Source organism: Strix aluco, chromosome 14, assembly GCF_031877795.1.
Source record: "Strix aluco isolate bStrAlu1 chromosome 14, bStrAlu1.hap1, whole genome shotgun sequence".
In the NCBI taxonomy this organism is placed as follows: Eukaryota; Metazoa; Chordata; class Aves; order Strigiformes; family Strigidae; genus Strix; species Strix aluco.
In genome coordinates, this window is record NC_133944.1 from 1813630 (window position 1) to 1827429 (window position 13800).

Consider the following 13800-nt stretch of genomic DNA (forward strand, 5'->3'; position numbering starts at 1 on the left):
TGCCCCCTCCCCGAAGCCCCTCGCAGCCCTTAACGCGTTGTTCTTCTCTCTCTGCAGAGACCTCAGAAGAGGAGGATGCCCCTTCCTTCGCTCCCTCCAGCTCTGTTGATGGCAATAACACAGACTCAGAGTTTGAGAAGGGTTTGAAGCACAAGCCCAAGGCCCAGGAGCCCCCCAAAACCATCACCCCGGTGAAAGATGAGTATGAATTTGATGAGGACGATGAGCAGGACCGGGTCCCGCCAGTCGATGACAAACATTTGCTGAAAAAGGATTACAGAAAAGAGACTAAAGCAAACAGTTTCATTTCCATACCCAAAATGGAAGTGAAAACTTATACTAAAAATAACACAATTACACCAAAGAAAGCTGCCCACCGCATCCTGTCGGACAGCTCGGACGAGGAGGAGACCAGCGTTGCTGTGGGGACGGGGGAGAAGCTGCGACTTTCGACCCACTCGATATTGCCCAGCAGCAAGATTCGAGAGCCCGCCAGCACAAAGCCGCAGAAGGAGAAAAACAAAGTAAAAAAGAAGCGGAAGAAGGAGACGAAAAGCAAAGAGGTTCGGTTTGGCAAAAAAAATGACAAATTTTGTTCCTCTGAATCAGAGAGTGAAAACGTGGAGAGTGAGGAGGATGATAGAGACTCTCTTCAGAGCTCTAGCTGTGTAAAGGACTCCAGGCTAGTGCTAAAGGAATCCTCCTTGTTTAACTCTCTGTCTGCCTCATCAACCTCTTCTCACGGGAGTTTAGCATCCCAGAAACATAATCCCAATCTTACAGAACAGCACTCCAAGCACTGGAGGACGGACAATTGGAAAACCATATCTTCTCCAGCTTGGTCAGATGTCAGTTCCCTATCGGACTCCACCAGGACGAGGCTGACGAGCGAGTCAGACTACTCGTCCGAGGACTCGAGCTTAGAGTCGCTAAAGCCAGTCAGGAAGAAACCAGAGCACAAAAAGAAAAACACCCCACACAACACTGTTTCTGAGAAAAAGAATTCATTCCATAGCAATGTGGATGGAGCAATTCCAAAGCTGGACAAGGAGGGGAAGGTTGTTAAAAAGCATAAAACAAAACACAAACATAAAAACAAGGAGAAGGGGCAGTGTCCCATTAGCCAAGACATTAAAATAATCAAAACATTTTCTTTTGAGTTTGAGGACTCTAAACAAAAGCCTGAGAAAGGCTTGATAGTAGAGACAGAAAATCCAGTCGAAAACAAATTGAAAGTGTTAAAGCATGAGCGAGAACACAGTAAGAAGGAGGAAAAGCTCCCCAAAGGTAAAGCAGAGGAGAAGGAGTGGTTGTTTAAAGATGAGACTGGAAAATCCTCGAAAGAGGAGAAATCATTAAGAAAAGTCAAAGATGGTAGTAAAGACATGAGCAAATCCTTCAGAGAAGGATTAAGTAAATCAGAAAAAGAGAAACCTGTAAAGGAGAAGTCTCCCAAAGAGGAGAAGCCGAGAATACACAAGGAGGAGAGAAAGAAGAAGTCGAAGGACAAGCAGTCAAAATCTGAGAAGAAGAATGAGCTGAAGGAGGAGAAGGTTTCTAAACTAGAGAAGGAAAAATCCTTCAAGGAAGAGAAAGAAAAATGCAAAAAGGAAAAACTGTACAGGGATGAGTCTGGGTTTGATGAGTTTAATAACAAAAACCAATTTCCCGAAAGCGAGGACACGAAGTTCAGCCTTTCGGATGATCAGCAGGAGAGGTGGTTTTCAGACTTGTCTTCTGATTCATCCTTCGATTTCAAAGGTGAAGATAGCTGGGATTCTCCAGTAACAGATTTCAGGGAGATTAAGAATGACACCGTGGCAAAACTAATCATAGAACCCGTGAAAGAGGAAATTAAAGACAAGAAAAAGGAAAACAAAACGAAAGAGAAGAAGGAATACAACGAGAAGCGTAATGAAAAGGACACTTTCTTAAAGAAGAAAGAGAGGGACTATGTGGACAAAAGCTCTGAGAAGAAAAAGGACCAAACAGACAGACACAAAGGTACTCCTAGTTATTTGCCTGAAAAGGATAAGAAAAGGAAGGATTCTGCAGAGAGTGTCAAGGAGAGGAAAGAAAAAGATACAGGTGAAACCAACAAAGACAGGAAAGATTCCTCTGACGGCTCTAAAGATCGAAAAGATACCAAAGCGAAGCAGGAGGAGCCTTATCGAGATGACTTTAAAGAATATGGCTGCGAAACGTTCTTCAAGGATAAGTCTGACCCCGAATTCAGTGGTAAAACTCTGGAGAGCTGGGAGAGGCACCATTCTGGGAAGGAAAAGGAGAAGAAAGATGCTCCCGATAAAGAAAAAAAAGAAAAGGTGAAGCCAGAAAAATACAAGGAAAAATCCAAAGAAGGCGACAAGGAGAAAAATGAAAAAGTCGCTCCTGAGAAAATCCTGAAAGACAAAGAACTGGACAAGAGTTTCAAAGAGAAAAAAGAAACTAAAGAGAAGTACAAAGACCTGCACAGCAAAGACAAAGAAAGGAAGAGTTCTTTTGACCAGGTTAAAGAGAAGAAAGAGAAGAACTTCTCCACAGATCGAGAGGATTTCTCCGAGAAAAAGGATGAGAAGAAAGGCAAGGAGAAAAGCTGGTACAGCATTGCAGACATCTTCACCGATGAGAGCGAAGACGAGAGGGACGATTACAGCTTGACGGGGTTCAAAGTCAGCGAGTCCACTGGGAGCGAGATGCATCGTCTGGACAGTCTGCAGGAGAAGGACGACAGCACAGCCGCGGAGAAGGAGCTGTACCCCGACAAGCACCGCAAGTACTCCTCCGACCGGCAACATTCCGGAGAGAAGCAGAAAGATAAAGACTCCAAGGAGAAGAAAAAGGACAAAGGAACTTCAGAAGGGGGAAAAGAGAAGAAAGAGAAGAGTTCCTTTGAAAAACACAAAGAGAAGAAAGATAAAGACTCTACCGAGAAGTACAAGGACAGGAAAGACAGAACGTCCATAGATTCCACTCAAGAGAAGAAAAACAAGCAAAAGCTCCCAGAAAAGGTTGAAAAGAAACATGCCAATGATGACAAGGTGAAAAGCAAGCATAAGGAGAAGCCAGATAAAGAGCATTCCAAAGAGAAAAAGTCTTCGAAAGGAGGGGAGTCAGAGAAGAGCCTGCTGGAGAAGTTGGAGGAGGAGGCTCTGAACGACTATAGAGATGACTCCAATGACAAGATCAGCGAGATCTCTTCTGACAGCTTCACAGATAGAGGACAAGATCCGGGACTGACCAGCCTCTTTGAGTCTTCTAACCTCTCCCTGACTGATGCTGCTGAAGAAAAGTTTAAGGACTCTCTCCCTTTACCCTGCTTGCAGGACAAACTCAAGGAGAAGGAGAGACACAGACATTCCTCATCCTCATCAAAGAAAAGTCACGAGAAGGAAAAAGCAAAAAAGGAGAAGACGGAGAAAAAGGAAAAAACAGAAGAATTCAAAGACTCCAGCAGCAGAAAGGATTCCACTCATTATGAAAAAGATTTCTCTGTGGATGGGGAGGCTTTTAGCACTTCCTACAACATGAAGGCAGAGCCTGATGAGGAACCAGAGAAAAGCATTGATTACTTATTTTCTGAAAAGAAAGATAAAAATGATTCTGAAAGAGAGCTGTCAAAGAAGGCGGAAAAAGAGAAGACTTACGGTTCCAGCACCATCAGCACAGTTAAAGAGAAAAAGAAGCGAGATAAACACAAGGAAAAATGGAAGGAGGAAAAGGAAAAGCATAGAGACAAACATGCAGATGGTTTCTTTAAACATCACAAAGACGAGCCAAAGTCAACGCTTAAAGACAAGGACAGTCCTCAAGTTACCACCTTTAAAGACAAATCAAAAGAGGACAACCTCAAATTCGGTGAAACCAAACTGAAGGAGAAGCTCAAGGAGAACCAAGAGAAAGACAAATCGGAGTCAATAAAAATCAGCAATGGGAATGAAAAAATAACCCTTTCCAAAGACAGCGGCAAGAAGGATGCCAGGCCAAGGGAGAAACTTCTGGGAGATGGTGATCTGATGATGACCAGCTTTGAGAGGATGCTGAGCCAGAAAGACCTGGAAATCGAGGAGCGCCACAAAAGGCACAAAGAGAGAATGAAGCAAATGGAGAAAATGAGGCACAGGTCCGGAGACCCCAAATTAAAGGACAAACTGAAAAGCTCGGAAGACGTGCGCAAGAGAAGTCTGGATCTGGCAACGAAGAAGCCATTAACGCTGGATACTCAGCTCAAGGACAAGAAACTTAAAGAGTTGGGTCCGCTGACTCCTATACTGTCACCGGAAAACAAGGCGCAGCCCGCGGTTGGGACAGACTCCAAGGACTGGATAACGGGCCCTCAGCTGAAGGAGATCCTCCCGGCCTCTCCCAGGCCAGATCAGAACCGCCCGACCGGAGTCCCGACCCCGGCGTCCGTCGTCTCTTGTCCGAGCTACGAGGAGGTGATGCAGACGCCCAGGACTCCTTCGTGCAGCAACGAAGACTACACGGACCTGATGTTTGAATGCGCGGACTCACAGCACTCGCTGCCCATATCCACCATGTCCATGAACGCCTGTTCCCCATCCTTCTTCGACAGATACGCCAACGTTTCCGGCGGGCTCCCCGAGAATCCGAGTCAGACCCCGACTCGTACCATCCCCTCCACGAACCTTTATCGTTCCATCTCGGTTGATATCAGAAGGGCACCTGAAGAAGAATTCAGTGTCGGAGATAAATTTTTCAGACAGCAAAGTGTCCCGGCATCGTCAAATTATGACTCCCCAGTGCAGCATTTAATGGAGGAGAAAGTTCCCCTTCCTTCTGTTCCCGCTGAGAAGTTCCAGTGTTTATCTCCCGGGTATTATTCGCCAGATTACGGGGTTTCATCACCAAAAGTGGAAGCTTTGCACTGTGCGCCAGGAGCTGTCAGCGGAGTCGCCCAGTCACCCGAAAGTGTCTTTTCTGGTTTACAAGCAAAATCCTCCCCTTCGCACAGAGATGAACTGCTGGCTCCTTCTGTGGAAAGTGCTCTTCCCCCCGACCTCGGCATGCCCTTGGATACCACGGAAGAGCAGCAAGCTACCGCCTCCATTATGCCACCTGAATCGACCTATTTACCACCAATTGAAGAAAACCATTTTAGTTCGGGTATGCCAGAACAAAACAATATAGACTGGGATAACCCTCCTTCCAGAAACCCCGAGGCCGCCATCCCTCCCAGCCTGATGGGTAACCCCACAGAGCACTCTGTCAGCTGGTCCATGGGCTCGGAGCTTCTGATGAAATCTCCCCAGAGGTTTTCCGAGTCCCCTAAACCTCCGCTCTGTTCCCTAGAGCCAATTCATCCTCCACCAGTAGCCTTCATTCCCACAGATACTTCCTACCCCGTTTCTCCCATATCTTACCCTCTGTCTGTCTCTGAACCGGGGCTCGATGAGGTCAAGGAGGATGCTGAGGAAGCAGTTCCAGGAGAAATAGCAAATGCCGAAGATCAAGCTCCGTACATGTCCCCTACCAGGTTAGACACGTTCTTTAACAACTGCAAGCCTCTTCCAGAAGAAGCACCTGAGATACCTCCAGAGCCCCCCTGTATGCCAGCAGAACCTCAGGCAGAAGTTGTTAGCGCGCCAGAAAACAACTATTTGGAAAACAACAACACTGCGCCTGCAAATACGGAGGAGGCGGTGACGTGGCCTGATCCCTTCACCAGTGCAGAAGATGACTTGGACCTCGGCCCCTTCTCGCTACCGGAGCTGCCGCTCCAACCTAAGGATGTCGCAGAGACGGAGATGACAGAGGCAGAGGCGGTGGAAGAAAACCCAGCGGCAGCTTCGGAAACAAGTGCCGGGATCATTAAAACGAGCGCGTCCGTAATAGCGTCGGCGGAGGCGGAGGAGCCGCCGGCCAGCCAGGCAGCCCCCGTCCTGCCCGCCGAGACGGAGCCCCAAGCAGAGGAGCAGAAACCAGAAGCGGCCACGCAAGAAGCCACCTCGGAAGTGCTGAACGTAGCTGAGGAAAAAGGAGCGGAGGACTCGGAAGCGCAGATTTTCCAGCAGACCCCGGCTGAGTCCGCTCAGGCAGAGAGCAAAGAAGCGGAGGCCGGGCACGAAGACCTGTCGTCTTCTGGCGGGGGGGCAGAGAGCGGCCCCCAGACCTGTCCCCCGCCCGCTGAAGGCAGCGTTTCGCAGGAGGGTGCTGCGGCACGCGGCGGGAGCCAGGCCCCTTCCTCCCAGGCCGATGTGCCTCCGGGCAACACTCAAGCAGAAATCGTTGAACCGGTACAAAAACCAGTAGCAGAAGCTCCCAAACCACCCAAAATAGAAGAGATTCCTCAGCGGATTACCAGGAACCGGGCTCAGATGCTTGCCAACCAAAACAAGCAGAACGCCGCCTCTTCTGAGAAGGAATTTCCTCCCGTTTCTGCGCCCGCCACCCGTGCCAAAGGCCGCATCACCGAGGAGGACGATTCCCAGGCCCAGCACCCGCGCAAGCGCCGCTTCCAGCGCTCCAACCAGCAGCTGCAGCAGCAGATCAACACGTCCACCCAGCAGACGAGGGAGATGATCCAGCAAACACTGGCAGCTATCGTAGATGCTATAAAACTGGACGACATTGAACCTTATCACAGTGACAGGTCCAACCCCTACTTTGAGTACCTCCAGATCAGGAAAAAGATTGAAGAGAAGCGGAAAATCCTCTGCTATATTACTCCCCAAGCTCCGCAGTGCTACGCTGAATATGTCACCTATACAGGCTCGTACCTGTTGGATGGCAAACCTCTCAGCAAGCTCCATATTCCAGTGGTGAGTCACCTTCTCTCTTTAAACCGCAGCATCAGGGACTGTCCCCTCCCTTGCTGCTACGGGCACAGCCAGACTGTCCCCCGTGCACCGCGAGCGCCCTTGCAATGCTGACGGCACCCCCGCCGTGGCTTTAGCCTACTTTTAGAACAGGCTCGTGACGACAGATCTGAGCCTCGGTAAGTGGATGACTGCGTGGTAAATGCGTCCTCTGAGATGCTGTGTTTTTGCAGAGAAAGACCTTTGGCTGTGCTTAGGAACCTGAGATTTGTTCAGGCTTTAGAGCAAGGTTGTATGAATCCACTGGATTTGAGGCTGGAAGGCAAAAGTGCTTTTACAGGCAGTATAGTAATTGGGTAATGAACCTAGAAGACTGGAGGAAAAAGGTGGCTTTTAACTCCTGCCTTCATTTTCCCCAGACACCGCTATTTGCCTTGCCAGTAGCACATGCTTCTCGGCAGTGGGACCTGCATTTCACTGCTGTGCTGCATGAACGGACCTGCTAATGCAAATGCATCAATAAACTTAATGCTGCAGGCAGTAAATCCGGGATGCAGCCCGGAGGAGGAGGGTTGCTACCACCGGCCACGTCAGACGTCGCTCCCTGCCGCAGGCAGGGCGGAACACCCCGCTCTGCGGGTATTTCTGCCGCGTTGTGCTCCGTGTGGGAGTTGCTTTGGCCTCGGCTCATTCATGAGCCCCCCGCTCCTCTGCTCTGCGACTCGGGCCGTGCTCGAGGAGCGCTTTGCTCCCCAGGAGAGTGCAGGACAGATGAGGACACAGACACCCTTCCTGAGCCACAGACCGGGCCGCTCCTGCCGATATTGCTCCAGCAGTATCGTCCCCTTCCTCAGAGGCGCTCAGGCCCCTTCACAACCTGCCCTTGCAGTGTGATTTAAGCTCTGGTTCTGCAGGCTGAGCTCATCTCTCAGCACCGGGCACCTCTTCCCTGTTGTCTCACCCCTCGCTGTGGTCTGAGCACTGGCAGGACGTTGTCCCTCACCTCCCGCCTGCGGAGGGAACAGGTTTTCCCTCCAGCGAGCTCCGCACAGCACCCCGGGGGGTGGCACCAGCTCCCAGCCCGTGGCCGCGGTGGGTGTCGGTGAGGTGGCTGTACCCCGGGCCCGTGGCAGGGGCAGCTGGCAGCTCAAAGTGGTCACTGGCTCTAACCCTCGGCTGTGGTGTGCCCGCAGATCGCCCCGCCGCCCTCGCTGGCGGAGCCTCTGAAGGAGCTCTTCAAGCAGCAGGAAGCCGTCCGGGGGAAGCTGCGGCTCCAGCACAGCATTGAGCGGGTAAGGCAGCGCCCCGGGGAAACTCCTGCAGGGGAGAGAGGTCCCAGATTTCCTCTGCTAGGGAGATGGAGGCTGCCGGGCTCACGGCTTCGTTTGCTCTTCCTCAGGAGAAGCTCATCGTCTCCTGCGAGCAGGAGATTTTGAGAGTTCATTGTCGGGCAGCAAGGACTATTGCCAACCAGGCTGTGCCCTTCAGTGCCTGCACCATGCTGCTGGACTCCGAGGTCTATAACATGCCTCTAGAAAATCAGGTCAGTGCCTGGCTGGGTGGTGAAGAAGTGTCTCAGGTGCTGTGCCAGACCCCGTGGGAGATGGAGCATTTCTGGCCGGAGGGAGGAGGGCTGTAGGCAGGAGTTAGGGATGCTCTCCCTGCTCGGGGGCCCACCGCAGTGCGCAGGCGCAGGACGTGCCACAGGAGCCCTCCCCAGCGCATGCCCGGGTTACCTCATCCGACTCGGTTTCTGGTGTTGTGTGTTCTGGGACGCCCCACGTGCGCGCAGGGGAAGGAAATACATCCAGGAGCGCCGTGTCTCTTCGGGAGCAGAGGTGACTCGGGTTTATCAGCAAGTCTCAGGACCTTTCTTCTCAGTCAGGATCATTTGCAGGGTTGAAAGGTTTATTTCACTACACTCTGGACACCTTTTCCTGTTGAAGGAAGGGGAGAGCGCCATTAAATTGATTTGTGTCTGGAGAGTGGCTTTAAAAGAGCCAGACTGTCTCACAGCCCGCAAGAACTGCTCATTTCTTCCTTCCATTTCACATCGTTCTGTGCTGGAGAAGGGGGAGAAGGGGGAACCGTGGCTGGTTTTGGCAGCCGGTGCCGTGGGGCCGCGGTGGTCCCGAGCCCTCCTGCCAGCCCCTCGGCAGCCTGCGCCCGCAGCGGCCCGGCACAGCAGGGTGCTGCATTGCGGGGGGGGCCTGTCCCTGCACAGGGTCCTGGAATTCATTAGTGACCCGCCGTATTGATCCAGGAGCCTTGATTTATTCCTCGGCGTTTCCCAGCAAAGTGTCTGCGCTTCTACAGCGAAGATGTTAATGATCTTGGGCGTGAGTTGAAGGAGACGGAGGGGTGCGGGTGCTGTGACGGGCTGGCACAGGCAGATTCTGTGCAAAACGAGCAAAAATGGGGAGTGCAGGCACGTGTGTGTGTCTCTGAGGCTGAGGCAAAGGGCTGCAAGAGCAGCTGGGAGCAGCGTGCTCTGTTCTTCCTCCCCGCAGGCACCTTTCTGATGAGTGTGTGCCCTCAGAGGGGTTTGGATATGGCCTGTTAGACCCGTAACTGCTGAAAGTTAAAAAAAAAAATACCGTGTGAATTCCCTTTTGCTCTCTTTTGCTTAGGGAGACGAAAACAAATCGGTCAGAGATCGTTTCAACGCACGACAGTTCATTTCCTGGTTGCAAGACGTGGATGACAAGTACGATCGAATGAAGGTGAGCGGTGTGGCAGCCCCGGTGCTGCAGGCAGCTGCCGTGCTGCTGCCCAGCCTCCTGCCAGGAGGGTTTCCCCTACGAGCTTTTGCCGTAGCCCGGAAGCTGCTTTTGTGGTTTCCAAAAATCTGCTGGGAGCCGGTGGTCTGGGCAGCGTTACGTGATGGGGGAGGCTTCTGTGAGCAACACGGCAGGGAGGTGGGAGCCTCTGCGGGGACCAGGGAAGTGCAGTTGCCTCTGGGACTTCCAAAAAAAGGGAAAAGGCGACACGTTCTGCTTAGGGTTGTCTGGCTGGCGGTTGCCCTGCTTCATGCCGTATGGTACGGCGCTTTCTCGGTCAGTTAAACCCTCGGGGCCTGCTCTACGCCAGCCAACATGTGCTGCAGTCAGCTCAAAACCGATGGCGAGCTTCACGGTGGCAGGAGCTTGGGCAGTGACTTCCCAGAGGGGTGAGCAGAGCTCGGGGGGGGCAAACCCAGGCATGCTTTCAGCTGGGGGCAGGGAGGGAGTTGGCAGGAACCCGCTTGCGGGCAGCCAAGGGACGCTGCGGGGGCCTGCGTGCCCCATGGGGTCAGTGCTCTGAGCGCTTGGGAGCCTTTAGGAGCCGCCCCACGAGGCCCTTTTTGGGTTTTCCCCCCATTCCTGCGGGAGCTGCATGCGGCAGACACCCCAAATCTGGGATTCCTTCCTGCCAGGGCGCATGTGGCATCAGGCCCCTGCCTCTGCTGGGTGGGACGGGCAGCAGGAGCCTTTCCTGCCCTCTCCCGCTCACCCCTCATCTCTGCTTGGTTGTTTTTTTGGGTTTTTTTTGTTTTTTCCCCCCGACGCAGACATGCCTGCTCATGCGACAGCAACACGAAGCTGCCGCTTTGAACGCGGTGCAAAGGATGGAGTGGCAGCTGAAGGTGCAGGAGCTGGACCCCGCGGGGCACAAATCCCTCTGCGTGAACGAGGTGCCCTCGTTCTATGTGCCAATGGTCGACGTGAACGATGACTTTGTGCTCTTGCCGGCATGACAGTTCCAAACCAGGAGACATCACTGAAAACTGGCAAGGACGGGAGCCCTCCGAGGTCGGGCGGTTGAGCTCACATTCACCCTTACCGCTTGCTGATGAATCCCTGGTCAGAGGAGGAGGAAGCAGCTATCAGCAGAAAACAAAACAATAAGAAAAATAATTGCACTTTCTTCACAACGCGTCCCTCGCTTCCGGACTGACGGCAGCTCCGCCGGGCAGCGGGCCGGGGCGCATCTCCTTTCCAACCGGCTGCTGCGGCAGGGAGGCAGCCGGTCTGCGCGGGCAGCGAGCACTCACCGGCCAAGAGACTGGCAGAGGCGTGGAGGGAGGAGGCCAAGGACACCATTTGTGTGTTGCAGAAGCTGCTGAGCGGGGCCAGCAACCACGTGATTCATGTACTTGTGAACACCGTGATTTCCAGCTCTCTGTTTTCCACCGGTCGCGGATCTCCTCTCGGAGAAGCTGCAGTAGGAAACCATGGGGGGAGGGGGGGGTGTTTGAGTTTCTCGTTCCATCCTGGGTATGTCTAAAAAAAACAAAACAAAAAAAACACAAAAAAACAAAAAAAACGACACAAAAAAAAAAAAATTAGAAACAAAAAAGACAGCGTCCAAGTTGGGCAGACGCGGCTCTGAAGGTGTGGACGGAGGCGGGGTGTGCCCGCGGCGCCCCGCAGCAGCCGCTCGCCACCGTTTGGGAGGAGCAGAGGAGTCCCCGGGGCGGCACGGCCGGCGGCGGGCGGGGAAATGGGGACGCAGAGAAAGGACTTTGCCAACTGTGTTTTTAATGGAGTAAAATCCATGTGGTTTATATATTTTTTCCTTTAATCTTGGGCATTTCGTTTCTCTTTCTGAGAACATAACTTGAAAACACTACAGAGCCAATACTCATATAAAGAAAAATTGTATCCCATAAATGCTGTACAGTTTTTATATACATTAACAATGTACTTTTGCTGCCTTCTAGATAATTTATTTTGCAACACATTACTGCACAGTTGTAAATAACTTATGTACTGTAACATCACTTTCAGTTATGTGTAAAGAAATAAATAAATTAATTAAAATTATCTTTGTATGTATAGTTCACCCTAGGCAGCACTTTCCCTGTCGAGATGAAAATAAGGGCCAGCACGATGGCCGGGGTGGTGCTGCTGGTGGGAGCCCAGGAGCCCGCAGCAGGGCCCCGTGTGCCTGGGGATGGGGCTCCTGGGGTGCTGCCCCAGCCACCGCCGCACCCCCAGCTGCCTCCTTCCTCTTCTTTTTAACACTGACTCTCAGAAACCAGTTGCGTGGGTTATCGCTGCCCCGTCGGCCGAGTTCTCCCTCGCCCGTGGGGCTGGTGAGGACGGCGCCGCACGACACGGGGGTGCAGCCCTGCCACTCACGCTCCGCGTGCTGCGTGTGTCAGCGAGCGCCAGCCTGGCTCAAATCGCTTTTCTGAGCTGTAAAACCTAAACGGGGCCAGCAGAGCTCAGCAGAGGCTGATCCTCGCAGAGGATGGAGGCAGGGCCTGGCAGGAGCCCAGCTCGCACTGTTTGCGCCCACGCGGAGACCGGAGCAGCCTCTAATCCCACCCAAATATCCTGCCTGGGTCTGGCAGGAGGAGTTGCACCCTCTCTGCGCCTGGCAGAGACGGGGGGACGCTTCACACCCAGCTGGGGACCCAAACGCCGCGTGGGTTTGGAGCTGGGGACCCAACGCCCTGCGGCTTCAGGGTGCCGGTCTCTGCTGGGGCTGCTCCGCGGTGGGAAGGAGCCACCGGTTTGGCGATGCCCAAATCGCGTTTGAGTTGGGCACCGGCTCCTCGTGCCGCTGTCCTGCCGCGGCGTGCCGGCACCGTGGCCTCGTCCGTGGGGGATCGCGCTGGACGCGCGGCTCTCGCCGCTGCCGTAACGCAGCCGGGGCTTAATGCAGTTGGCGAAGTGGATCCTCAAGGACAAGCTCGCAGGGACGTGGCTGGAGGCGGATTCAAGTGCCTCTTCCAAGACCCCGGTGCCTTCCGTGCAGCTGCTGCCCGACCCTTCCCGCAGGCGGGAAGCCCGGCTGCCCACGCCGCCTCTGCCTGCAGCCGCCATCCCCAGGGCCAGGGTTTGGCCCCCGCTGTCAGCACCTGCTTCTCCTTTTTCTGCCCGGTTTTACCGGGTGCTTGTGGTTGAACGTCTCAGCTGCTGCTTTTGGAAGCGAGGAGGTTACAGCCGCCGTTTGGCTTCTCTTCCTCTTGGCCGGGGGGACCGGAGGGACCGGCTCAGTACAGAGCCGCTTTTCAGCCCCGTTCGCCTCTTCCTGGCAGCTCCTCGGCCCCGCACACGCGCCGCTCTGCAGCCGAGGTGGTCTCGGCAGGGTGCAGGCAGCAGCAGGCAGCACCAGGCCACGCTGCCGGCACCGGGGCAGCCGCTTCCCCAGCCGAAGAGCACCCGCCGTGCCGGACGCCCCCGCACCCGGCTCCCCCCTCGCTGCTGCCGGCTTTGCAGCCGGTTGAGGAATTTTCCACCATCCTCACGCTCGAGGGTTTCACTCCACAATGTCCCAGTGGCTTTGTCAGAGCCGGGGGGGCCCTGCCCGACCCCCAGCTCCTGCCGTGGCTCTGTGAGCCAGTTGCCGGAGCAGCAGCGTGGCGGGGACCGGGGCTCACCGCGGGCAGAGCAGGACGGGCAGTTCCGTGCCCCGGTCGCAGCCGGAGTTGGGTTTTGCCCCCATCCTTGCCCGGGGCCACCAGGTCGGGGTGGGCAACCGGTGCAAATACTGGGGGGCTGCTTCTGCTCCTGGAGCTTCGTTCAACAGCACAAGCAAGGAGCCACAAGTAACAATTCTTTTTTAACTGATTTCCATCCCCGCTCTTCCTTTTGTTAAATAACCGTGAATTAATCTAAATTAAAACGGAGAGACCTTAAATCAGCCGCGTAAAGCAAGAAAAGTCCCGTGTTCTCTCCTGCCCACAGTGCTGGGAAGCTCAGGAGTCCCCCAGGTTACATTTCCCCCCCCCGTGATGCTTCTCCCAGCCACGGACGTGGGTGCAGAAGCCGCCCAAGCCAGGTCCCACCTTGTCTCGGTGCCGGTCGGAGCTGTAACACACCGAGGTCGGTTGTTTTGACGCTGTTGGTGTTCGCGGGCCCGCGGCGGGGGCACCCCCCGTCCTTTCGGCTGCACAGGGGGGAGGCAGAAAGCAAACACGGGCGTGATTTTGCAGATGTGATTTTCTACCGCTGCGGGTACCGAGCTGAGCGCCAGAGCCGTGCTCTCGTCCCTCAGAGATAACGTTTGTAAACAAATTTTGAAAAGGAAG

The 13800-nt window shown here is 53.9% G+C and overlaps 1 protein-coding gene across 11 annotated transcripts in view; it reads left to right on the forward strand.

Moving 5' to 3' along the window:
• Positions 1-11584, forward strand: part of ANKRD11 (ankyrin repeat domain containing 11) — a 155958-nt gene extending 144374 nt beyond the window's left edge. For all 11 annotated transcript variants that reach the window (XM_074839225.1, XM_074839229.1, XM_074839223.1 and 8 more), the window contains 5 exons: positions 58-6782; positions 7973-8071; positions 8179-8322; positions 9410-9502; positions 10330-11584. In XM_074839225.1, coding sequence (XP_074695326.1) covers positions 58-6782; positions 7973-8071; positions 8179-8322; positions 9410-9502; positions 10330-10515 — 7247 coding nt within the window. In that variant the 3' untranslated portion in view covers positions 10516-11584. The remainder of the gene's footprint in view (positions 1-57; positions 6783-7972; positions 8072-8178; positions 8323-9409; positions 9503-10329) is intronic.
• The last annotated feature ends 2216 nt before the right edge of the window (positions 11585-13800 follow it).